Genomic DNA, 25,099 nt, shown 5'->3' on the forward strand with positions numbered 1-25,099 from the left:
CGTTCAAGGCAACAAAGTTTCAATTATAGAAGATAAATAAATCCCAGATACCTGCTTCCAGCCAGTCTCCACTGAGAGCTTGGGTGGCTGGGGCTGTGGCCAGCCTGCAAACAGCCATCAGCCCCTCACCCAGACTGGCCAGGCACCCCAGCAGGACCCCCCATGGTGAAGGGGGTGTGGACAGCCTGCAAATAGCCATCAGCCCCTCACCCAGGCTGGCCACACCCTCATGAGGTGAGGGTCCCCCCTGGGGGGCTTGGCCAGCCTGCAAACAGCCATCAGCCACTCACCCAGGCTGGCCAGGCACCCCAGCAGGACCGCCTCACCCTGAAGGGGATGTGGCCAGTCTGAAAATGGCCCTCAGCCCCTCACCCAGGCTGGCCAGGCACCCCAGCGGGACCCCACCCTGATCTGGGACACCCTTCAGGGCAAACCAACCGGCCCCCACCCATGCACCAGGCCGCTATCCTATATAATAAAAGGGTAATATGCAAATTGACCCTAATAGCAGAACAACTGGGAATAACTGGTCACTATGACACACACTGACCACCAGGGGGCAGACGCTCAATGCAGGAGCTGCCCGCTGGTGGTCAGTGCGCTCCCACATTGGGAGCTCTGCTCAGCCACAAGCCAGGCTGACGGCTGCCAGTACAGCGGTGATGGTAGGAGCCTCTCCTGCCTCCCCAGCAGCTCTAAGTATGTCCGACTGCACTTAGGCTTGCTCCCCACTGGCAAGTGAACATCCCCTGAGGGCTCCCAGGCTGCCAGAGGGATGTCTGACTGCCAGCTTTGTCCCAATCCCCTGGGAAGTGGGCCAAGCCAGCAGGTGGTCATCCCCTGAGGGGTCCCAGACTGCGAGAGGGTACAGGCTGAGCTGAGGGACCCCCCCAAGTGCACAAATTTTTGTGCACCAGGCCTCTAGTCCTATCTAATAATAGACAAAGATGCAAATTGACTGTACCTTTGCTACATCCACCATTGGCTAATCAGAGCGATATGCAAATTAACTGCCAACAAAGATGGTGGCTAATTTGCATATACCAGCTGGGAACGAAGACTGAAGACACCATAGAAGGAAGCCAAGCAACGGAGCCGAGGTAGCGGAGACAGGTGGGAGAGAAGCAGCAGAGAAGGGCTGGAGAGAAGCCGCAGAGACTGGCGAGGTAGGAGCGGCAGAGAAGGGCGGGGTAGGAGGAGCAGAGAAGGGCGGGGTGGGAGGGGTAGAGATGGGCAGGGTAGGAACAGCAGAGATGGGAGTGAAGCCCTATTCTTGCAGGAATCTTCCTGCAACGGGCCTTTAGTTTTATAATAAAAAAGTAATAAATCCTAAACATCTATGTACCTAATAACAGAACTCCAAAAATACATAAAGCATAAACTAAGAAATTTGAAAAGGGAAAGACAGTAAAAGAATCAGTAATATATAATGAGATTGGTATCAGTTTTGTATTGATTTGTTCTGTTTTATAATCAGTAGCACAGGGTGTAAAAGAGATAAAAGAATAGTATTTTCGAAGTATTGAAGACTAAAGAACATTGAACTGGAACTTTATATCCAGTCAAACTGTAAGATAAAAATGATGTATAATAAAAATATTTTCTAATCCACACACTGCTCAGAAATTTTGTCACATAAAGACAAACATTGAAAACTATCCTATATAAAAAAAGCCTAGTGACCAAAACAGCGAATGACCAGAGACCAGAACAACCGTGGCCCCTCGCTCCAGCCGGCCCCACCCCTCAGCCTGATCCAGGGCCCCCATCAGGGCAGGCTGGCCAGCCCCCACCCATGCACCAGGCCTCTCTTCTATATAATAAAAGGGTAATATGCAAATTGACTCTAACGGCAGAATGACCAGAACAACCGCTCGACCACTCACTATGAGGTGCACTGACCACTTCTTGGTCCCTTTCCCTGGCTGGCAGGCTCCGATCGCCCGGTGGTGAACAGGGAACTGGGGGTGGGTGGTGCGGGACACAGGTGGTGCCAGGCCAAGGCCCCCACCCCACCAGTCGCTCCACACACAGAGAGCAACCCACAGCAGGGGTGTGGCCGGCAAGTGAGCGGGAACGGCCGACCTCTCGGTCCCTTCCCCCAGCTGTCATGCTCTGATCACCTGATGGTGAACGGGGAACTGAGGGTGGGTGGCAGCAGGGGGTGGGGCCGGCTGCAGGCAGCCTGGGAAGATGGCTCTGATCACAGGCCAGGCCTAGGGACTGTACCCGCATATGAATTTCATGCGCTGGGCCTCTAGTTACTAAATAAGAGGAGCAAAAATTTAAAAGATGCTCTAAGAAGTGTACAAAGTGAAAGTGATTAAATCAAAATCGATATAGTTTTTATTATTTATAAAACTACCTAATCCTATCTAATAAAAGAGAAACATGGTAATTAACTGTAACTTCGCTACCCTTCCCATTGGCTAATCAGGGCGATATGCAAATTAATTGCCAACTAAGATGGCGGCCGGCAGCCAGGCAGCTGAAGTGAACAGGGAGGCTTGCTTGCTCCAGTGACGGAGGAAGCCAAGGTTTCCCGCCTGCCTTCCCGGCCCCTGAGCTTGCTCTGTAAGAAACATTGTTGCAAATATAGAAGCTAAACAAAACTCCAGAAACCTGCTTTCAGCCGTCAGAGCTGGAGCGAGCAGGACTGAAACAGTGTTACAATTATAGAACCCAAACAAACCCAGCTCCCTGCTTTCAGCAGCCGAGGCCTCAAGCTGGAGCCGGCATCAGAGCTAAAGCCGGCTCTCAGCTCCAGTGACAGCTATAGAAGGTAAATAAATCTCAGAATAAAAAAAGAAAAAGAAAAAAGGAGAGGTTGGGAGCTTCAGTCGCCTGCCAGCGTGAAAACGGCCCTCAGCCCCTCACCCAGACTGGCCAGGCACCCCAGTGGGGACCCCCATCCTGAAGGGGGTGTGACCAGCTGCAAACAGCCATCATCCCCTCATCCAGGCTGGCCAGGCACCCAAGCAGGACCCCCACCCTGATCCAGGACACCCTTCAGGGCAAACCAGCCGGCCCCCACCCGTGCACCAGGCCTCTATCCTATATAGTAAAAGGGTAATATGCCTCCCAGCACTGGGATCAGCAGAGCCGCGAGGCCTCCCGAACCCGGGATCAGCGGAGCCACGAGGCCTCCTGGCACCGGAATCAGCGGAGCCACAAGGCCTCCTGGCCCCTGGAGCAGCGTGACAGGGGGCAGCGCCCAAACCCCCCAATCGGCCCTACCCTGAGCATGACTGGGGGTGGCATCGCAAGCTCCCGATCCGCCCTGCTCTATGCATGACAGAGGGCGGCGCCCCAACTCCCCAATCGGCCCTGCTCTGTGCCCAACCAGGGGCTGCACCTAGGGATTGGGCCTGCCCTCTGCCACCCGAGAGCAGGCCTAAGCCAGAAGGTCGTTATCTCCCGAGAGGTCCCAGACTGTGAGAGGGCACAAGTGGGCCTCTAGTATTAAATAAAAAGAGAAAAACATACCTATAATAACAGGAAGTTAAATTCTGCATAGACTATTAACATTATAGATGTTAGGGAACATGGAATATGGGAGCATGTAAGTTCTTGTCTTTATTAAAGGAAAGATATAGATATAAACTTTTTAAAAGTAAGAAAGTATTAAAAAGAAACATAAAAGTGAGAAAAACTGAAATAAGAAATTAAGATGGTAGAAACAGTACAAATATATTTATAGTGCAATACATATGAACTAAATACACCTACTAAATACCAAGATTTACATATTAGAATTAGACACATCTAAGCATAAAGACATGTGAAAGTTAAAATTTAAAGGATGGGGGAAATCTTAACAGTCTAATACTTACCAGAAAAAGTTGTATGGTTATATTGATATCTGACAACATAGTCTTTTAATTTTATTTTTTTAATCCTTACCTGAGAACATATTTATTTTTAAGTTGATTTCAGAGAGAGGAAGGGAGAGGGAGAGAGAAAGAGAGAAAAATCAATAATGAGAGAGATTCATTGATTGGCTGCCTCCTGCTTGTCCCCTATGTGGGACTGAGCCCACAATCTGGTCATGTGATCTGACTGGGAATCAAACCATGGTTCATGGGTCAGTGCTCAACCACTGAGCGACACAGGCTGGCAGACAGCATAGTCTTAAGAATCAAAGGCATTATTAGGAATGGAAAGATCCCACATCATGATAAAAGATTAAATTTACCAAGAAGATATACTAATTTACAATTCCTTTTTTCTAGAATGTTACTTTTTAATATATTTTTAATGATTTCAGAAAGGAACGGAGAGGGAGAGGGAGAGGGAAAGAGAGAGAGAAACATCAATGATAAGAGAGAATCATTGATCAGCTGCCTCCTGCAGCCCCCTAATGGGGATCAAGTCCACAACCCCAGCATATGCCCTGTTCAGGAATCAAACTGTGATCTCCTGGTCTATAGGTCCAGGCTCAACCACTGAGCCATGCCAGCTGGGGGAGATATATAAATTTTAAACAAATATGTACCCAATAAAATATCTGCAAAATATATAAAGCAGAAATTTGGAAAACATTTAAAAAGGAATACATGAAGACATTATAAATCCGCTATTATAGTGGGAGATTTCTGACATATTCCTTTAAATTATTGCGATGCCAGGAAAAGCTAGACCTAATGTTATATATAATGTGTGTGTAGACATCCATATATATATGAGAGAGAGTCAGAGACAGAGACAGAGAGAGGAGAGAGATTTGCCTCCCAAAATAGGAGAATACACATTTGTACACATATCAGACACTTACGAAACTTGATTAGGTACCATAACATAAAGAAAGCCTCAACAAATTTCAAGAAATAAGATTGTTATATACAATACAGGGGGGAGATATGTTATAAAATGCTCCTCAAACTCATGATTCCTGCTTGTCTCTCCCACTTTTTTTTTCTTCACAGAATGACTATTAACATACACATGGACTTTCCTTTTTAAAGAATTTATATTAACCCTCTAAGCATTCATTCTTGCTTGTTTTGAGGCTTCTGTCTTGATTCAATGGCATTTACTCTACAGGCTTTGGAAGCTTGCAAAGATGCTGGCTTGGTGAAATCTCTTGGTGTATCCAATTTTAACCGCAGGCAGCTGGAACTAATACTAAACAAACCAGGACTCAAATATAAGCCAGTCTCCAACCAGGTACAGTCTAACAAGAGGGTGGGACGTGGCAAAGGATTCCAATAGTTACTTAACATGAAGAACCCTGGGTTAGGTGTCAGAAAGTTTTGTGGTCACTCTATGTAAGACCTTGGGTATTTTAACTTCTTTCAACTTATGTCTCTTTTAAAATATATTTTTATTGATTTCAGAGAGGAAGGGGGAGAGAGAGAGAGAGAGAGAGAGAGAGAGAGAGAGAGAGGCATCAATGATGAGAGAGAATCATTGATCAGCTGCCTCCTGCAAGCCCCACACTGGGGATTAAGCCTGCAACCTGGGCATGTGCCCTGACCGGGAATCAAACTGTGACCTCCTGATTCATAGGTCGATGCTCAACCACTCTGGCCGGGCTAAAAAAAGTTTTGAAAGATTAAATCAGAACAAAAATAACCCCCCAAAAATTTCGAAGAAAAATAATGAGAGGAACAAGACTTGCCAGATATTAAGACATATAGAGTATTTACAATAATGTAAGATTAGTGCAAGAACCAATAATACAGATAATTAGAAAATAACAATCAGGCCCAAGTATAATAAAAACTTGATGTAAAATAAAGTAGCACAAACTAATGGCCAAAGGATGGATTTTTTAGTAAATGGTGTGGGGGAAATGACTAGTTATGTGGAAACAATATAGCTCTTTGCCTCATGTCATGCTCCAAAAGGAATGTCCCTATGGTCTTGAGTTAAAGAGAAAAAGGAAGTCATTGTAAGACTACACAATAATTTCAGTTTTCTGAAGCTATGGACAGAAATGGAAGCCATGGACAATTTATACAGAAAATGTTAAATTTAGTAGTATAAAAAGGTTAAATTTAAAAATATCAGAAGCAAAGAGCAAGAAAATATACATAATTATATTTTTAAATATAATAGAAAAAGTTTATATGCTTGTAAATTAAAAGTCTAATAAAAATGAGAGATTAAAAATGGCAGCAGAGGGAAATATCTTTGAGCTCGCTTGAATACTATAAGCAAAGCTCACCCTCCCAAGTTAAAAAAATTAGTTATCAAGACAAGAAGTTATCATTGAAATTAAATGGTGGCAGACATGTCCAAGGAATGTTGTGGGGATTTGGTCCCTTTATGAATCTTGTGATAGATGAATGTGTGGAGATGGCAACTTGTGGGCAACAGAACACTATTGGAATGGTGGTTAATACAAGGAAATAGTATCATCATGTTAGAAGCCTTGGAACGAGTATAAAGAATGGATGTAGTTACCAGAGAAATCAACTGCTTCCACATGTCCCCTCTCCACAGCACCTGTTTTACTACAATATAAAAATAGAGTCCTGTCCATTTTCACATTGAACTTTTATTAAATAAACTTTTGTATTGACTTAAAAAAAATGGTGGCAGAGTAAGTAAAAGGTGCACTGACACTCTCCCAGGACAAAACTGGAAATACAACTAAAATACAGAAAAACCACCCTGAAAAATCAACTGAAGACAAGCGGGAGAAAACCCTGATAACCAAGGACCAAAAGTGGAGACCTCATAGAGACTGGTAGGAAGTGCAGAGGTGCAAAAGGGCTAGCTGGGTTCCCACAGATAATAGCTGAAGGTCTGAAGAGCTATCTCAGCTGTGGGGAATTCCCACTGAGAACTCTGGGATCTAAACACTAAGCTGGGATCCCCAGTCCAGAGAATCAGAACTGAGAAAGGTGCCCACAAAACATCTGGCTATGAAAAGCAGCAGGGCTCCTATCTGCCTGCCAGAGATGGCTGGAAATGCAGGCAACATCTTAAAGAGCCAAAACATCTTAAAGAGCATACCAGCACATTTCCCTTCCCCCTCTTCTTCCCTCTCAGGCATGCATCTCCTAAACTCTAAGGCACCCCATGAGACTTGCAATCAGGGGAGCAATGGCCAGAGGCAGCTCAACCTAGGCTAACTCCCTGAAACTGTTTCCAAAGCCCCCTTTTCTCTAATTTGTCTCATTGACAACTCCCAACCACTCACCTGCCTGCCTGCCTGATTGCCCCCTAACCACTCCCCTGCCAGCCTGATCGACACCTAACTGCTCCCTGCCGGCCCGATTGCCCCCAATTCCCTTCCCCTGCCGGCCTGGTCACCCCCAACTGCCTTCCCCGGTCGCCCACAACTGCCCTCCCTTTCAGGACTGGTCCCTCCCAACTGTCCTCCCCTGCTGGCCTGATCACCCACAACTGCCCTCCCCTGCTGGCCATCTTGTGATGGTCATCTTGTGTCCACATGGGGGTGGCCATCTTGTGTGTTGGAGTGATGGTCAATTTGCATATTACTCTTTTATTAGATAGGATGTTTGATTGCGAGAGACAGAGGGCTTCTGTGACATGTCACTTCTACTTACTAAGACTGTAATCTGAACATTGAGACTGTTTATTATGGAAATTGTATTTTCTAGGATGTTTATTATAAATAACTGATTCTGTTCACTTCAAGTTTGAAACTATGATAGGTACACAAAATAGAATTTGTTTCTCAATTATTTTAGAATTAACCCACAGATGGTGCCCTCACTAATCTTTTTTTTTTTTTAAATATATTTTATTGATTTTTCACAGAGAGGAAGGGAGAGAGATAGAGAGAGTTAGAAACATCGATGAGAGAGAAACAACGATCAGCTGCCTCCTGCACTTCCCCCACCAGGGATGTGCCCGCAACCCAGGTACATGCCCTTGTCCGGAATCGAACCCGGGACCTCTCAGTCCACAGGCTGATGCTCTATCCACTGAGCCAAACTGGTTTCGGCATGCCCTCACTAATCTTATTGTAATTAACCTCACTAGTATTTAAACAGTGTTAAGTTTCTTTGTTAGGAAAAATATTTAGAATTTGTCTCACTATCCATAATGCTTTTAAATGAATTTTATTTCAGGATTTTTTTTAAAACTATGTAAAATTGCATTCATCTATAAGGCCTTAATTTTGTGCTCTGCTCTCCAATTCAACCACATAGGTGGAATGCCATCCATATTTCACCCAGAGAAAACTCCTGGAATTTTGCCAACAGCATGACATTGTCATTGTTGCATATAGCCCTTTGGGGACCTCTAGGAATCCATTGTGGTAAGTATGTTGTACATCCCTTCAGAAAGTGTTGCCTTTGATATAGAGTATAAAGCTAATGTGAATTATTTGATTGAAATGACTCTATTGTGCTGTGTAATCTTAAGAAACTTACTTAAACTCTTCAGGTCATTCTCCATATATCCAAATTGAGCTAACAAAACCTTCCTCACTTAGATGTTATAAGAATTGATTATTCTATACTAGAGGCCCAGTGCACTATTACAGATATCCCTATCCCCCCTTTACCCACAGACCAAAGTAGAAATTTTTCTACTCTACTATGATTCCACGAGTCATACCTCTACTTATTCCACTTCAGGCTACCTGCCTTCTCACATATGCCTTCTTTCAGCCCAGCCCTCTCTGTAAGCCACATCAAAACAAATTTACTTTCTCAAAAAGGCAGCAATATAAATTTGCCTCTCTTGATCTTCCCACACTAAGAACAACTCTTCATTGAGGACTCGGCAATCACAGAAATTGCTTACAGGTGACCTGAAATGTCCTGGTAGGTTACCAGGTGAATGGGAAGACAGAGGAGGAGGATTGATTAACCACTGGTTCTCACTGATGTAGCTAAATATCATGCATGTTTTTATTTTTTTAAGGGTGAATGTATCTATCCCACCTTTGTTAAAGGATGAACTTCTAAACTCTTTGGGGAAAAAGTACAATAAGACTGCAGCTCAGGTTGCTTTGCGTTTCAATATCCAGCGAAGGATAGTTGTCATTCCTAAAAGCTTTAACCCTAAAAGGATCAAAGAAAACTTTCAGGTAAGAGAACTGCTTCTGAAAAATGTAAAAAGTAGGATATTTTTTATTTAAAGAATTTTCTGTTCAGATTAGTAAGAAACTTGTAATACCTTCATATTTTATTTTATACCAGCTCCCTGACCCACTCTGCCCATATCGGCGTTTAATTTTAGCTGAATTTGAGACTATTGCTAGCACTTTGGGGGTTGCTTTGCTGATTGTATTATACACGTACTTCAGAAATACAGTATTGTAGGTACTATTCCAGACCACCACAATAAAGCATGAATTGCAATAAAGTCACACAAATGCTTTGCTTTCCCAGAACATATAAAAGTTTTGTTTACACTATACTGCAGTCTATTAAGTGTGCAGTAGCATTATGTCTAACAAATGTACATACTTTAATTTAAAAATACTTTATTGCTAAAAAGTGCTAACTATCATTGGGCTTTCAGCGAGTCGCAATCTTTTTGTTGGTGGAGGACCTTGCCTCAATGTTGATGGGCTACTGGTGGTTGCTGAAGGGTCGGGTGGCTGTGGCAATTTCGTAACATAAGAAAACAATGATATTTGCCATAATGGTTAACTCTTCCTTTCAAAAACAATTTCTCTGTCACGTGTGATGTTGTTTGATAGCCTTTCACCATAGACCTTCTTTCAAATTGGAGTTAATCCTCTCAGGCCCTGCTTTATGAACTAACTTTATGTAATAGTCTAAATCCTTTATTGCCATTTCAACAATATCGACAGCATATTCACCAGGAGTAAGTTTCCTCTCAAGAAACCACTTTCTTTGCTCACCCATAAAAAGCAACTCCTTGTTCATTCAAGTTTTATCATAAGATTCCAGCAATTCAGTCACATCTTCAGGCTCCACTTCTGAATCTAGTTCTCTTGCTATTTCCACCACATTTGTGATTGCTTCCTCCATTGAAGTCTTGAACCCCTCAAAGTTATCAGTGAAGGTTGGAATCAACTTCTTCCAAACTCCTGTTAATGTTGAAATTTCAACCTCTTCTCATGAATCAGGACTGTTCTTAATGGCATCTAGAATGGTGAATCCTTCCAGAAGGTTTTCTATTTACTTTGCCCAGATCCATCAGAAGAATCCCTACTGATGGCAGCTATTGCCTTATAAGATATATTTATTTTTTTAAATGTATTTTTATTGGTTTCAGAGAGGAAAGGAGAGGGAGAGAGAGAAACGTCAATGATGAGAGGGAATCATTGATAAGCTGTCTCCTGCATGCTCCACACTGGGGATCAAGCCAGCAATCTTGACATGTGCCCTAACCGAAATCAAACCTGGGACCCTTCAGTCTGCAAGCTGACGCTCTACCCACTGAGCAAAACCAGCTAGGGCTGAAATATATTTCTTAAATAATAAGATTTGAAAGTCAAAATTACTCCTGGACCCATAAGCTGCAGAATGGATGTTGTGTTAGCAGGCCTGAAAACATTAATATCACTGTAAATCTCCATCAGAGTTCTTGAGTGACTGGGTACATTGTCATATTTTGAAATAAATTTATTGTTTTTCTGAACAGATGTCAACAGTGGGCTCAAGAGAGGAAAGAATGCTAGACAGTTAGTTATATCAATTGTTAACAGTATTTTAACACTTAACAAAAATACCTCATAGTAAAAAGTCTTTGACACTGTTTCAGCCATCTAATGAGAAAAAGAGAGTCACTAAATGACTAATGTGTAGACTCATCAAAAAAAATTTTTTTAAAACAACAGCAAATTTTGAAGTACCTAAAACAAATGTGTGCATGTATTCAAAATTTTACTGTTCAGGCTGGCCAGTATTGCTCAGTGGTTGAGCATTGACCTATGAACCAGGAGGTCATGGCTCAGTTCCTGGTCAGGGCACATGCCTGGGGTTGTGGGCTTGATCCCCAGTAGGGGGTGTGCAGGAGGCAGCCAATCAATGATTCTCTCTCATCATTGATCTTTCTGTCTCTGTCACCATTCCTCTCTGAAATCAATAAAAATATATATCTTTAATGATAAGAGAAATGATTGAGGACAAAACAAAGCAAATTAAAAGTTTTTTAAAAGTACAAAAGCAAATTTAGAGACAAGGGCTTATTTTTTAAGTGTACACAGGCTCTAGTCCAGAATCGAAAGTTCAGCATCTTATCCAGAAATAATAAGAATTCTTCAATCTTGGAATTTCAAATGTCCTGAACATGCATTGTTTTGAAGCATTTGGAATTTCTTGCAAGATATCCCCAGCAGAATTGTTTTAAGACAAAGCGTAAAAGAGAATTCCTGCTCCACTTCCATTAGGTGGACCCCCAACGCTAATCCAACTTTTTAAAGACATTTGCAGAGATGTTCATAAATCTTTGAAGGATTCCAACTGCTGTCCACACTCCCTGATCCCAAGCTTGACCCATTTTCTATCATTATAAATGTCTGTCTTTTATTTCTGTTATTTCAGATCTTTGACTTCTCTCTCACTGAAGAAGAAATGAAGAGCATCGAAGCCTTGAATAAAGATGTCCGCTTAGTGGATCTGCTCTTGTGAGTACAGGGGGATCCTTAATCAGGTACCACCCAGTGGTGTTAGATTGTCAAGTGTCACCAAGAGGGCTCTTATGAACCTGGACCTATGTCCACAGAAAGCTCGAGGCTAAAGGCCACTGGGCAGTATATTCTGAACATTAAACCAATCTGGGTAAATTACATTCATTCTAAGAACTCCCTGTAAATCTACATTTTTATTTAAAAGAGGATTTCTGGCATTTATATCACATCTCATGACAGGTTAAGGCATGGCAGGCTAAAGACCTTAAGAATATTTAGTCATAGTGTACAAATAATATGATTCCAATTAATCCAATTGCACCACAATTATTCAAATACCATTTGTATTTCTTTACAAAAATCAAAGTAATGCAGGAATTAGAGCAAAGTTATCAACAAAAAACAATTCCTGGGACAGAGACATGGGAATGTAGTAGAAAGGGCATCAAGTTGAGAGCCAAGAAACTAGTTTTATTTATTTTATTTTATTTTATTTTATTTATTGTTGACACTATTACAGATATCCCTATCCCCCCTTTACCCACTTCCACCCAGCCCCAGACTCCCTGCCCCCTCTGGCCATCACCACACTGTTGTCTATATCCATGGGCTATGTATATATGTCCTTTGACTAATCAAGAAATTAGTTTTAGATGAATGCTTGCCTATAAGAGTTGAAGCTTCTAGCTCCACCATTCTAGCTCCATCCATCCACAAATAAAATTCCTTCACTCCTACAAGTGTTGCCAAATTCAGCTAATTCGTGAGGTAGCCCTTTATTCTCCAGATATTACAGGTCCTTGAAAATAAAAAGAGAATACACACACATGTTGTATATATACATACATGCAAATTTTTCTTCTTAATCATTCTTTATTAGTATTTCCAGTTCTTCAGATCACCTGGATAGTCATCTTTTTTCAATCCTCTCTTTGAGTGAGCATTGATAAATGCTCATTAAAATAGTTCCTATAGTTTGGACACTTTGGGCCCCACTTTATTTCAAGAGTCAGAAACTGTTGTGACTGCGTGAATGTCAAATTTCTGAATCCATTTCTGAATGAATAAAACAACTTCCTAATGTGCATTTTCCAGGAGAAAATATTATCAACATCAAAAAGTACCACCTAATCTCAAGAATGAAAGAGTAAAAACAACTTAGAAGTAAAAAACATATAGATATGAAGATAAATGATTTCTATTGAATAAATATCATTAAATTAAGAGATAGTATGATGTAGTCAATTCACCAATGTACTGATTTTTTTTTCAGACAGTTAGTTCGTAATATTATTTTGTTTGACATTTGACATACTTAATACCGAATTCTAGAAACAATGAAAAAGTAATTCATCACACCAGGAATAGAAAAATTATTGAGAAACAAAAATTAGGCCTCATGAGTAAAAAAAAAAAAAAAAAAAAAAAAAAAAAAAAGATTATTTAGGCACTTTGGGCCATGATTCCTTTTTGTTTTTTATCCAGTTAATCCTTGACTAGATTTCACAGCCTTTTTCTGTTTTAATTTATATTTTATTTTAATTTATATTTTAATTTTTTAAATTAAATCTTTATTGTTGAAAGTATTACATATGTCCCCTTTTGTCCCCATTAACTCCTTCCAGCCTGCCCCCAGGCCCCATCCCAGGCTATCACTACTCTATTGTCTGTGCCCATGTCCATATATATATATATATATATATATATTTGTTTTTTTAAAAAATATATTTCTTTATTGATTTCAGAGAGGAAGGGAGAAGGAGAGAGAGGTAGAAACATCAATGATGAGAGAGAATCATTGATTGGCTGCCTTCTGCACACCCCCTACTGGGGAACGAGCCCGCAGCCCAGGCATGTGCCCTTGGCCGTAATCAAACCTGGGACCCTTCAGTCCGCAGGCTGACGCTCTATCCAAGCTGGCTAGGGCTGTATATTTTAATTGAAAGCTCATAGTACTTGTAGAGAACTGAGTCTTAGATGTGCTCCATGACAGGTGCCACACACACACACACACACACACACTCCAATCCTTTTAAAGACTGTTTCACCATTGCTATTTAAGAGACAGGTTCATCATCATTACTGTCATCATTATAGCAGAAACTTCCTTTGCTGGTCATCACCTTCTAGATCTCAAACTATCAACTCCCAGGAGGCCTAGTGAGAAGGGGGAGGAAGCACTGTGCGGAGAAGAGGGTGACCTTGCTTGGTGACAGAGCTGTGAAGAGAAGTGCCTATGTGGTTCCTCTATCAGGACAGCAGAAGGGAGGGAGGAGTTGGAAAGAGGCAGGCTTCACTCACCTCCTGTGTTTTTGTTCTGAGCAAAATGTTGGTGTAGAGGCAGCCAGCCCCCTCCATGCCCAAACACACACACTGAAACCTCCAGGGCTTTAGTAAAAGTGCTGGCTTGATGAAAACTGGGAGGAGGTGGGTAAGAAACCTAAGGAATGATTAACAGAGAGAGGGAGTGGTCGCTGAAATCCTCAGAAGATGCTAGTAACACATACAGCTGTGCGACTTTGGAATGAAAGTTTTTCCCTTGTTTTGGCAGGTGGTCTGATCATCCTGAATATCCATTCCATGAAGAATACTGACTTCAGAGAGCGCCTGCACTTATTTTTCTCTGCGTGTGTACCATGACCTTTGGCTGGGTGATTCCCCCACATGTGGAAGTGAAAAGGGTTTTACTATCCTCAGATGAAGTGGCGATGGGCTTAACTTCTGTATAAGAGAAGTGACTTTGACTTAGCTATATTGAAGAAAAGAATGTTTAAATCTGTTGAAATAATAGTTTGGAATTAAATAATTAAATTGTCAGCAAAGCCATAATGATTTGGTGGTTGTGTATTTCCATCATTTTTTATTCATTTTACCCAGCTTTAGGGATGGATAACTGCTAGTTTTCTCTTGCACGCTTTAAAGGGAACGAGCTTCAACATAACTGGTGATCACACTTACTGCCTATCACTCCTGCTCCCATGTATCATACAACCAGCATTATGCAAAATGGCTTCAGACTATCAACATACACAAATAAAACCCTGTATTATTAGATGGTCCAAAGATAACAATTTTAAAAGAAGGCATTTGAAAAGCAGGCTTTCAGAATATTGAAAAAGGCTTTCTAAAATTATTATACATAAGACTTTTACAATGTTATTGGGATAATTATGTAAATTTCAACATAGCAAGTTCCAAAGATCACTGGTAATTTTACTCTAAGTTTTTGTAATTGAATAAGAAGATTATTAGAATTCTGCAATAAAAATATATCTATTTTCAATTCAACTAAAGCAATGTATTTTATTCATTCACATTAGGTCACTTTCACAGAGCAAGAGAGGTCTTTAAAAAGTATTTGTCCAAACCAATTGCTTATATATGATCATCAATGACCTGAAAATATACATTTCTGAGAAATTATCCTTTTAAAAAAATTGATCTTTACTCATTATTGCCACTGTTTCCAATATTAATACTTATAATGCTGTGCATTAGAAAATATTTTGTTCACAAAAATTAATAAACTATGATGATTTGCTCCACCACATGGATCTCCATTTTGTTATGGGGGTAGGGAGCTAATCATATGAATTCAATTCAATTGAAAAAACCGTGATCAAGTTCCTATTGCACATTTAGCACTGGGAAGAGAGGGAAGAAAAAGGAGAATAGAAATGAAAATAAAAGAACAGAAATTTGAATCCTGATCTCTATTGTCAAATCACTTCAAAGTATTTTGAGGGGTCTGGGGTGGGGAAGGGACTACACATATCATATCATTTTTTAACATTGATTTCTAGAGAGGAAGGGAGAGGGAGGGAGGGAGAGAGAGAGAGAGAGAGAGAGAGAGATCAATGTGAGAATGAAACATCAATCAGCTGCCTCCTACATGCACCCTAATTTGGGATAGAGCCCGCAACCCAAGCATGTGCCCCAACAGAGAATCAAACTGACGACCTCTTGTTCAAGGGACGAAGCTCAACCAACTGAGCCACACTAGCCAGGGCTCAAACCATTTTTTAAAAACAGGCATTAGAAAAAGATCCCCACTATTACTCAGGGAAAAAATATAAATTCCTAAAGATTGGAAGTGGGGGATCCTGTCATAACAGACCCTGGGGACAGAAAACAGGAAAGTTAGGAAAGACTGAAGGTCTGATATGAGCTTCTGCGTGTCACTTCTCCCTCCACTCTCACTCTTCTCAAGCTCCCCATTTATTTTGGGGTGAATTGCACCCCCAAAAGTTATATGTTGAAGTCCTAGCTCCCAGCACCTCAGAATGTGACCTTATTTCAAAATAAGGTCACTGCAGATGTAAATAGTTATGATGAGGTTGTTAGGGTGGACCTTAATCCAATATGGGACTGGTATCCTTATAAAAAGGGGAAATCTGGACACAGATACTCAAACAGGAAGAATGCCATGTGCAGATAAAGGCAGAGATCTGGGTGATGCTTTTACAATAAAGGAACCTCAGAGATTTACAGCAACCTACAAGAAACTCAGTAAGAGGCATGGACCAGATTCTCCCTCAGAGCCCTTAGAAAGAACCAACTCTGCTGGACGTCTGGCCTCCAGAACTGTGAGATAATAAATTTTTGTTATGTATGGCTCAGTTGAGCATCATCCTGTGCACCAAAAGGTTGCTGGTTCAATTCCTGGCTGATGTGGCTCAGTTGGTTGAGCATCAACCAGTGCACCAAAAGATTGCTGGTTTGATTCCTGGACAGGACACATGGCCAGGTTTGCCTCTCTCTGCGCCCCCCCCCCCCTTTTATCTCTAAAAAAATCAAAACATATTTTAAAATAAATAAATTTCTGTTGTGTATGTCTCCCGGTTTGTGGCACTATATTACAGCAGCCCTAGCAAACTAATACCCCATCCCTCTGTCATGATTTCCAGCCTCTCCAACTGAAGTCAACGATAAAAATCACCTGATTTAGTCAAAGCTTTGCTGAGCTCAGGCATTGCTGACCAATACTTTTGACCCTCCTGGGGACTTTTGTAATCCCAGAGATGTTTATTAACCCAAAGCAAACTCCAGTCTAATAAGAGGCCTCTGATGTGCTGTGGAGTAAGGTCTGTCAATAGTGACATTAGCTGCCTGGAAAAGGAGAAGAGGCCAAAAGCATATGGTGCTCATTGATCCACAAAAACACAGGGACATGAGCAGCAAGGACTTCCAGCTCCAGTCCACAGAATGTTTCTTGATTTGCCTAGTCCTGGCTCTTCTCCTAGGGGACCTCGCTTGGGCACTATCTTCCATAGGCAATGACACTGAGGGCAGTGGAAGAGGCCATGAGAGGGACATAGACAATGATCCCATGCCTGCAGCCTTCAACACTTTGAGATGAGCACACTTCATGACCACAGTTCTGGGAATGAATGAAGGATGAGCAAAATCATTTCTCAGGCTTGGTATTTCTCTGGAAGTCCCTAGCAATTTCAGGCTCCTGCTGGGGCTTCAATTTCTGATAGTTGTAGACTAGTAACTAAATCTGGATGCCTTGTGGAGCCCTGGTCCTTGAATGTGAACTCTCCCTGGATCTGAACTGTGGACTTCACATTTCTACCTCCATGTACCAAATCCCCAAGTTCTCACTTCTCTTGGTTGAGGCATGGGGTTGGGAGGAATAATCACTTTTATCATAATCTCCTCCTTGGCACTGGGGTTTTAACCAGTTTGAGAGCTGAGATGCAGAGTATGGTGGCAGGGAATAGCAAATACATGGACTATGTAGGGACAATCTAGCTATTGGCAAGTCTTCATTCAACGCTACGTGGGATCTTTAGGAGCATGTGAGCGTGGTCAGGAAGAGAGAAAGTTGCCAGAAGACTGGGGGCTGGGCAGACCTCCCTTTAAGACCTGCTGAGGGCCACATAGAGGTCAGGGAGGAACAGCCTTACCAGGAGCACACAGAAATAATTGCACATATTTTTTAACTGTGCTGCTATTTGATAATGCTCTGCTGAGCATTTTTGTATTAATATTTATATATAAAACTATTCTGTAGTTTTCTTCATGATCAAATTGTGCTCATTCCATTTTTAAAAAGAGAGAGCAAGATTCTCTTTCGCTCTCTCCACTCTAGAACAAATTAAATTTAAATGATTTGTTCTTTAAAGTGTTGATGGAATTTACCTGAGAATTCCACTTCTGTCCATGGGGAGCCTGTACACATTCTGTCTCATCTAGGATCAATTTTTCAAATTTATCTTATTGAAATGTATCAATATCATATAGTTTAGGAAATGTAAATATATTTGTTCATTTAGTCAACAAGTTTTTTTTGTGTGCCACTCTGCTAGGCTCTATCCTAGGCAGTTGGGCTATATCAGTAAACAAAAGTCTCTAAGCTGTCCTCAATGTTTGTACTTTTGTGATTACTTTAATTTTCCTTAACCTGTGGTTATTTCCCCCCTTTCATTCCTATTTTGTATGTCTATTTGTTGTTTTTCCTGTTAATTAATTAGTGGTTTAGTAAGTCATTTTTGCTTGTTTCTGAATTTCACTTACAACAAATTTCCCAAGGGGGGGGGAATCATTGATTAATTCTACTGTTTTTCTGCTTCCTAATTCATTAATATCTTGTTTTATTTTACTTATTTCTTGTCTATTTTCTTAGTTTTTCTATAGACTTCTAACTTTAGTTTGAATGTCTATCCCACTGATTTTTGTTTGTTTGCTTTGTTTTTTCTTAAGAATATTATACCTTGATAATAATAAATTTTCTTCTGAGCACCGTTTTACAAACAAATTTTGTTATTTTCTAGACATTCTCAATTTTGGTTTTGCTTTCTTCTTTGATTAATACTTATTTACAAGAGTTGCTGTCTTATTTTAATTTCTAGTGTTAGAGCTTTCCCCCCTCCTAGCTTTTATATTCTACTTTTAACCATGCAAAACTCAGATAGTATTTAGTATTTCCTGGGATTGTGACAAGACACATTCTACTTTAAAGTACTGAGTTGGATATGATGGACTTACAATTCTATGTTATAAACTTTTATCATCTAATATCAGAACAGCCTTTTTGGTGAGTGGTTCAATCTTTAAACAGTGGTTCTTAACTGGGGCCATTTTGTCCCACCCTCCCCTGGGGTACATTTGGCAATGTCTGGAGATGTTTTTGGTTGTCATAACTAGTGGGAGGTGGGGGAGGTCATACTGACACTTAGGTAGAGGCCAGGAACGCAGGAATGCTGCGAAACATCCTACATAGGACAGTTCCCACAACAAAGAGCTATCTTCTGGGCCAAAGTGTCAACAAACCCTGCTAACACAAGCCTTTTTTTTTTGAGAGAGAGAGAGAGAGAGAGAGAGAGAGAGAGAGAGAGAGAGATGGATGTGAGAGAGAAACATGGATGTGAGAAAGAAACATCTATCAGTTGCTTCCCACATGCGTCCTGACCAGGGATGGAATCTGCAACCTGGATATGTGCCCTGACCAGGAGTACAACCAAGACCCTTCGGTACATGGAACAACACTCCAATCAAGCCACACCAGGCAGGGCAAGTCTTTCTTGAATAAATTAAAATGTGCTTATTCCTAATGTCATAATCTTAACTTGTTGCATTTAATGGAAAACTAACCCATTTAGGCTCCTTTTTAGAAGACTTCAAGTGCCCAGCTGGAGTGGCTCAGTGGTTGAGCATCAACCTATGAACCAGGAGGTCACGTTTCTGTTCCCAGTCAGGGCACACGCCTGGATTGTGGGCTTGAGGAGGCAGTCAATCAATGATTCTCTCTCATCATTGATGTTTCTATCTCTTTCTCCCCTTCCCTTCCTCTCTGAAATCATTAAAAATGTATTTAAAAACAAAAACATTATGCTTAGAAGCTACTCCCAAAAGACCATATATTATGTGATTCCATTTACTAGTATAGGAAATAGCCAGAATTGGCAAATTCACAAAGACAGAAAGTACGTTGGTGGTTGGGAGATTGGGGGAAATGGGAAGTGAATCCTAATGGATTTTCTTTTGGGGGTGATTAAAACTACTGGTACTTCTACCTGGATCAGAAGGGAGGCTAAATTACCTTGAAATTCCTTCAATTGATCTGTCTACTGAGACCGTGTCAATTCTCTTCAAAAAGGTATTTGACTGGGGGCCTGACGTTATCAAGTCTGTGATTCTCAGACTTGTTTTTAGCACCAGAACCCATTTGGCAAAAAAAATTGCATTTGGGACCCCAAATACATAAGAGAAATATCAATGGACATAATGCAGTTTACAGATTCAAATTTGTAACATTTACTAATCACAAAGTCAATTATTAGGACAATGAAACTGTCTTGATGAACACCAAAATTAAAAATACTAAATACAGAGTGGGCTAAAAGTAGGTTTACAGTTGCTTGTATGAAAAATAATAAAACAGCTGAAACCGGTTTGGCTCAGTGGATAGAGCGTCGGCCTGTGGACTGAAGGGTCCTAGGTTCGATTCCGGTCAAGGGCATGTACCTGGGTTGCGGGCACATCCCCAGTGGGAGATGTGCAGGGGGCAGCTGATCGACGTTTCTCTCATTGATGTTTCTAACTCTCTATCTCTCTCTTTTCCTCTCTGTAAAAAATCAGTAAAATATATTTAAAAAACCAATTATTAAATAACTAGAGGCCCAGTGCACGAAATTCGTGAACTGGTAGGGTCCCTAGCGGTTGCCGGCTGCCAGCCAGGTATTCCCTCCCTTCCCCCAGCCGGCCCTGCCCCCTGGTCGAACTCCTGGGTGAACTCCCAGTCAAGGGGACAATTTGCATAGTACTCTTTTATTATATAGGATAATACAAGAATAAACTCTGTTTTGTGTACTCACAACTATAAACCTATTTTGCCCCATCCTGTATTATAGAAATCTCTAGATCAGATTTATTTTTAACTGCACAATATTAAAACTTGTGACACAATACTAGAATAGTTGTCAAGGGTAACAATTATTTTCATATATTTTAACCAGCTTATTTATTTAATGTGGATAATTATTTTTCTCAGCACTGTTAAAAATGACAGCAAAATAACATATACTATAATTTTGAATAGCAAAATCATTAGTATGAAATCAGTCATCATTTTTTAATATTTCTCAAAACTGGAGAGAAAGTTAACATAAAGTGTTTATTTCAAAGTTGAATCACTGGCAATATGTAAACCTCATTGGTATCTTTACCATAAATATAAAAATCAAACATGGAGTCCCCTAAAATACAGTAAGGGCTAAAATTTTTATGATATTATCATATACAATATGCTGTATATTTACTTACCTCTGCATAATGACAACAACCAAATGACTATGAACATTCTCAAGGATCCCAAGGCAAGTGCCCAGAATCTCTATCTTCCATTGTGGAACAGTATAAAAATTAGTATAGATTTGTAATATCTATTTAAATTTGGACACAATTCAATATTAAAATAAAGTCATACTGCTGTTACTTGCCATATAGTACTTTTAGAGGGAGATAAGGGTACTGAAGATTCTGGATGCCTGAGCATTGGTATAATATAAAATTCTGAATCACTGTACCCAACATTTTGAGTTTGTTGCTATTGTAATATTGCATGACCTAACATATTTGGGTAGCAAATTTGACTAGAAGCACGATAAAGAATGATCTTTGAGAATGAATGCCCATACAGCAGTGTTTCTATGGAGAAAAATAATAATTTTTAAAAGGGGAGAAAGGTGTCTGTTTCCTTTCCCCAACTAATAAGGCTATAGCTCCATAATTTTCTTTCTATCACCAGGTAAAATAGTACAAATACTGCCTCACACCTAAGGCCAGTACTGTTCCCCTGGGGAACTACGAAGCATCAATCAGACCGTCTAACCTCAGAGGGAAGGTAGGGGAGGGCAGGGGTAAGGGGGAGAGATCAACCAAAGGACTTGTATGCATGCATATAAGCCTAACCAATGGACACAGACACCAGGGGGGTGACAACATGAGTGGGGGGGGGGGGGGTAAGGGGGCAATGGGCTGATAAGGACACATATTTAATACCTTAATCAATAAAGAAAAAAAAAGCCAAAAAATAAAACACAAACAAAAAACCCTCCATCTCCACACTAGGACACCACAGACCTGCTTTTTCAGGCTGAGAGCACCAGGGGGCATATGGTGCCTGAATCAGAGCCTTGGTAACCATGGCAACTAGCTATCATTCCCCCTCTGCAGCTGCCATCTTTTATCTAAAGCAGTGCTTTGTGTACATTGTGAGTTTTGCTTTGAAATGGTGTACTTCTCATTCTTCATAGAATTAGGGTTTCTACTTCTGGGAAGGGAATTCCAGTGCAAGAAATAAATAATAATTTGGGTTAGTTGCATTAATTTTATTTGTTGCGCATCAATGATCATGTTTGCACAAAGCAGTCTCTATGCAGTGATGTTTGAGAAGGCCACCCCTTCCACAGCAGGCTTTCTCCAGGGAGGCTAGACTTCATTGGAGGGAAATTCATGATGGAGTGAGTGATTCCTCTCTGGACTAAGGTTAAGAACAAATGCAAATGCCCAAATCAATGCTTGAATTAGTTGTAGATGCAATGACCTTAACAGCTGCCTGTACCTAAGAGAGGTCTGCTATAACTATCACTGATCTGTAGACAGAAGATGTCTGTTCACCAACCTAAGAATGTATTTGACATAATATCTCCTCACAAAATCTGTTTTCTGTTTCCCATATAATAATAAGCCAAATATTTATAAACTGGAAAGTATGCCTTTCCTTTTCTGAGTCAAAAGCAATGAGATTTCCTAACTGTCAGGCATTGCCTCTGGTGATTGGCAGTATATGACAAACGGAGCTGCCCAAAGCCATTCTCTTTGCCATTGGGAAGAGAGCTGAAATGAGTAATGTTATCCAAACGTCTTCGCTAAATTCGAAAAAGGTTCTGTTCTGAACAAGGACTCATTTATAAACACATCTATTTTAGCACATGTTATTTCTGACTATTTGTTAGAGGGGCCACATCTAAATGTGCATTCTTTAGATGAACGATCCTTAACACAGAATTAAAACTCTGTTAAAATGCATTATTTTATTTCACATGAAAAGTAAAGAGTTCACATTGTATATGCAATGTAAAAATCATGAAGGATAGACAAGAGGAACCTCTGCAGAGAAAATTACTTCTTAATCACAACAATTTATTACTATGTCATAAACTTATGAAAATGTTAAAATATTGTTTTATAATGCATTTTAATTTCATTAAATCAACCTCATTGTTTTTCAATTAACATGTTACAAATGTAAAAATTTTAACATTTTATTTGAAAAAATTATTTGAAATAAACTCAAATAAAATAATTTTAATTCATTTTATTTGTTTAATAAATTTTAATGTTTGCTATAATAAAAAAGACTTTTACAAAATCTACAAATGAGAAACTACTCTTAAAATTATTTTTTTCAGGTAATCTCTGTAAATTGAAGTATTATGTAAAGGTATCAGAAGAGGGGAGTTAGTGCATTTGATTACATGTCAAACTTAGTTTCCTGTTCTTTTATGAAAATATCTATTGACAAGAGGGATGACATATTTATTTATTGTGAAAGCTGATTATTTGAGAAAATCAGTCATGGAGTTTTCACACATTTACTCGTTTCATATTATGGCATGTTTTTCCATCTGCTTTAAAAAGAAGAAAAAGAAGAAAGGTTTTGTTAAAACTGAACTAAGAGAAGTAAGCAGTACTAGATCAAGAGACACCAGTATACCACGTAGGCTAATAATTTGGCTTCACCACTTCATAAATATTTGTCCAATGTCAAGGAGCTAGTGTCACAGAGTGGGGAAGGATGGGGAAGGGTCACTGAGAAACTGTACAGCTTACTTCTTCCAAAGCAATGCCACTGCAGCAACTGCAACTCGCATACCCCACTCTGCACAGTACAACTCTGTGGGGTGCTAACAATTACATTCCAGAAACATACTTAAGAATATGGAAATGGATACAAATTATGTTACTAAATGAGGGAAAATGAAGATATTAAGATAGATGACAAATAGATATACCCTCTAAGTGATTAAGAAGCATTGTCTCTGTTATAATTTAATTAGTGCAATGGGAAGCAATTATTTTCTGATTTTCTTTCGTTGTCAATATTTTCTGCTTGATTGTTGCTTTTTAATAACATTTTTCTGATACCTTTTGTCATACTGCAGTGTTTTGCTTTTACCTAATTAAATCTTTCAATCTTTTTTCTTTTTTTTTTTTTATTCTGGGTTTTGTGTCATACTTCAGAAGGCTTCTCTGCCCCCCCCCCAGGATTATTAAAATATTATCAGTTTCTTCTAAGATTTTTAAAGTGTTATAGCTACTTCTTTAATATATGTAGAATGTATTTCTTTATATGCTGAGAAGTAGAGATAATTTTGCAATAAGAAAAAGCTTATTATTACTATTAAATGAGTTAAAAACATGCCACCCCCAAAATATGCCACTTTGGTATGTGGGTTAGTTTGAGCTGAAGGCAATCAAAACCATCAGACTCGAGAAATGCTCTTAACTTCCCCTTAATTGTATAAAAAGTACAAATTTCTCCATTTGTAGGAGAAATCTATATTTATAAAGTAAATTTCTATTAGAAAGAGTACTTGTACCAGGAAAATAAGACAGAAATAAATTTGTGAGAGAAACACATCAATTGGCTGACTCTTGCACGTGCCCTGATCAGGGCCCAGATGGGAAGGATGCTGCAACAGAGGTAAGTGCCCTTGAGGAATCAAACCTGGTTCCCTTCAGGCCACAGGCTGGCGCTCTATCCTCTGAGCCAAACCAGATAGGATGGTCATGGAGGAGGCTTTGATGTCAAGGACTTCAGAGAGCTGGAAGATGGCTCTGACTTCTGTTGGGAAGATGTGGTCTGTGGTCACTCATGTGGGGCCCTAAGGGCCCTGGCACCCAGTTTTAGGCAAAACCCTACCTGCATGTCAACCCAATGCCTGGCAAAATTCAGACTCAAGACTGCAACATCAACTCTTCCTGAATTTCTAGCCTGTAGAACTGCCCTACAGAGTTTGGATTTGTGAGCCCCATAATCACCAAAGTCAAATTCTTAAATTCAGGGTACAGGCTCCTCACCACCACTCTGCTGATTATGAAGAGAGATGGCCGTGTCTCCTCATCTGCCTTTCTGATTCTCCATGAAGAACCCATTCTTTCACTGGATCTGAGGAGTCAGAAGATCCTACCAAAAGCTGGTACCACAATGTCTGAAATGCTCCCATTAGAGAGTCACTTTCAATGTTCCTCTCCCTGGGATAAGCTCAAGAAATGCACATACTTATAGGAGGGAAATAAAATCTATAAAAGAAAAAAAAAGAACCAAGCAAAGGGTAGGGTGAGGGCAGCTGCTGCCCACTTCCGAGAAGTCCACCTGGGAAGACAGTGAGCTAGAGGTGTTGGGAGGCACAAGCGCCTTCACTTCAGATGCGCTGCTTGTTCATGGAGACTGGCCCCTGAGATAGGTCCTGGGTGGTGCCACTCTGCAGTTAAGGAAGCGTGTCTCTGTGTCTCCAGATTTCTGAGAGGGATTGTGCAAGCCAAGGGAGAGGG

General features: G+C 40.4%; 1 protein-coding gene and 1 pseudogene across 2 annotated transcripts in view; both read left to right on the plus strand.

Moving 5' to 3' along the window:
• LOC139016232 (aldo-keto reductase family 1 member D1) overlaps positions 1-15,022 on the plus strand; it is a 40,594-nt gene extending 25,572 nt beyond the window's left edge. Inside the window, exons 5-9 of one of the 2 annotated variants that reach the window (XM_070423982.1) lie at positions 5,044-5,166; positions 8,130-8,239; positions 8,851-9,016; positions 11,448-11,530; positions 14,085-15,022. In XM_070423982.1, coding sequence (XP_070280083.1) covers positions 5,044-5,166; positions 8,130-8,239; positions 8,851-9,016; positions 11,448-11,530; positions 14,085-14,127 — 525 coding nt within the window. In that variant the 3' untranslated portion in view covers positions 14,128-15,022. The remainder of the gene's footprint in view (positions 1-5,043; positions 5,167-8,129; positions 8,240-8,850; positions 9,017-11,447; positions 11,531-14,084) is intronic. The other variant, XM_070423983.1, reaches the window with a different exon arrangement.
• On the plus strand, positions 5,805-6,391 carry LOC139016637 (small nuclear ribonucleoprotein G pseudogene; annotated as a pseudogene).
• Positions 15,023-25,099: the final 10,077 nt, after the last annotated feature.

The sequence above is a fragment of the Myotis yumanensis genome, unplaced genomic scaffold (genome assembly GCF_028538775.1).
Source record: "Myotis yumanensis isolate MYYU_CA2020_CCGP unplaced genomic scaffold, mMyoYum1.0.hap1 SCAF_9, whole genome shotgun sequence".
NCBI lineage: Eukaryota > Metazoa > Chordata > Mammalia > Chiroptera > Vespertilionidae > Myotis > Myotis yumanensis.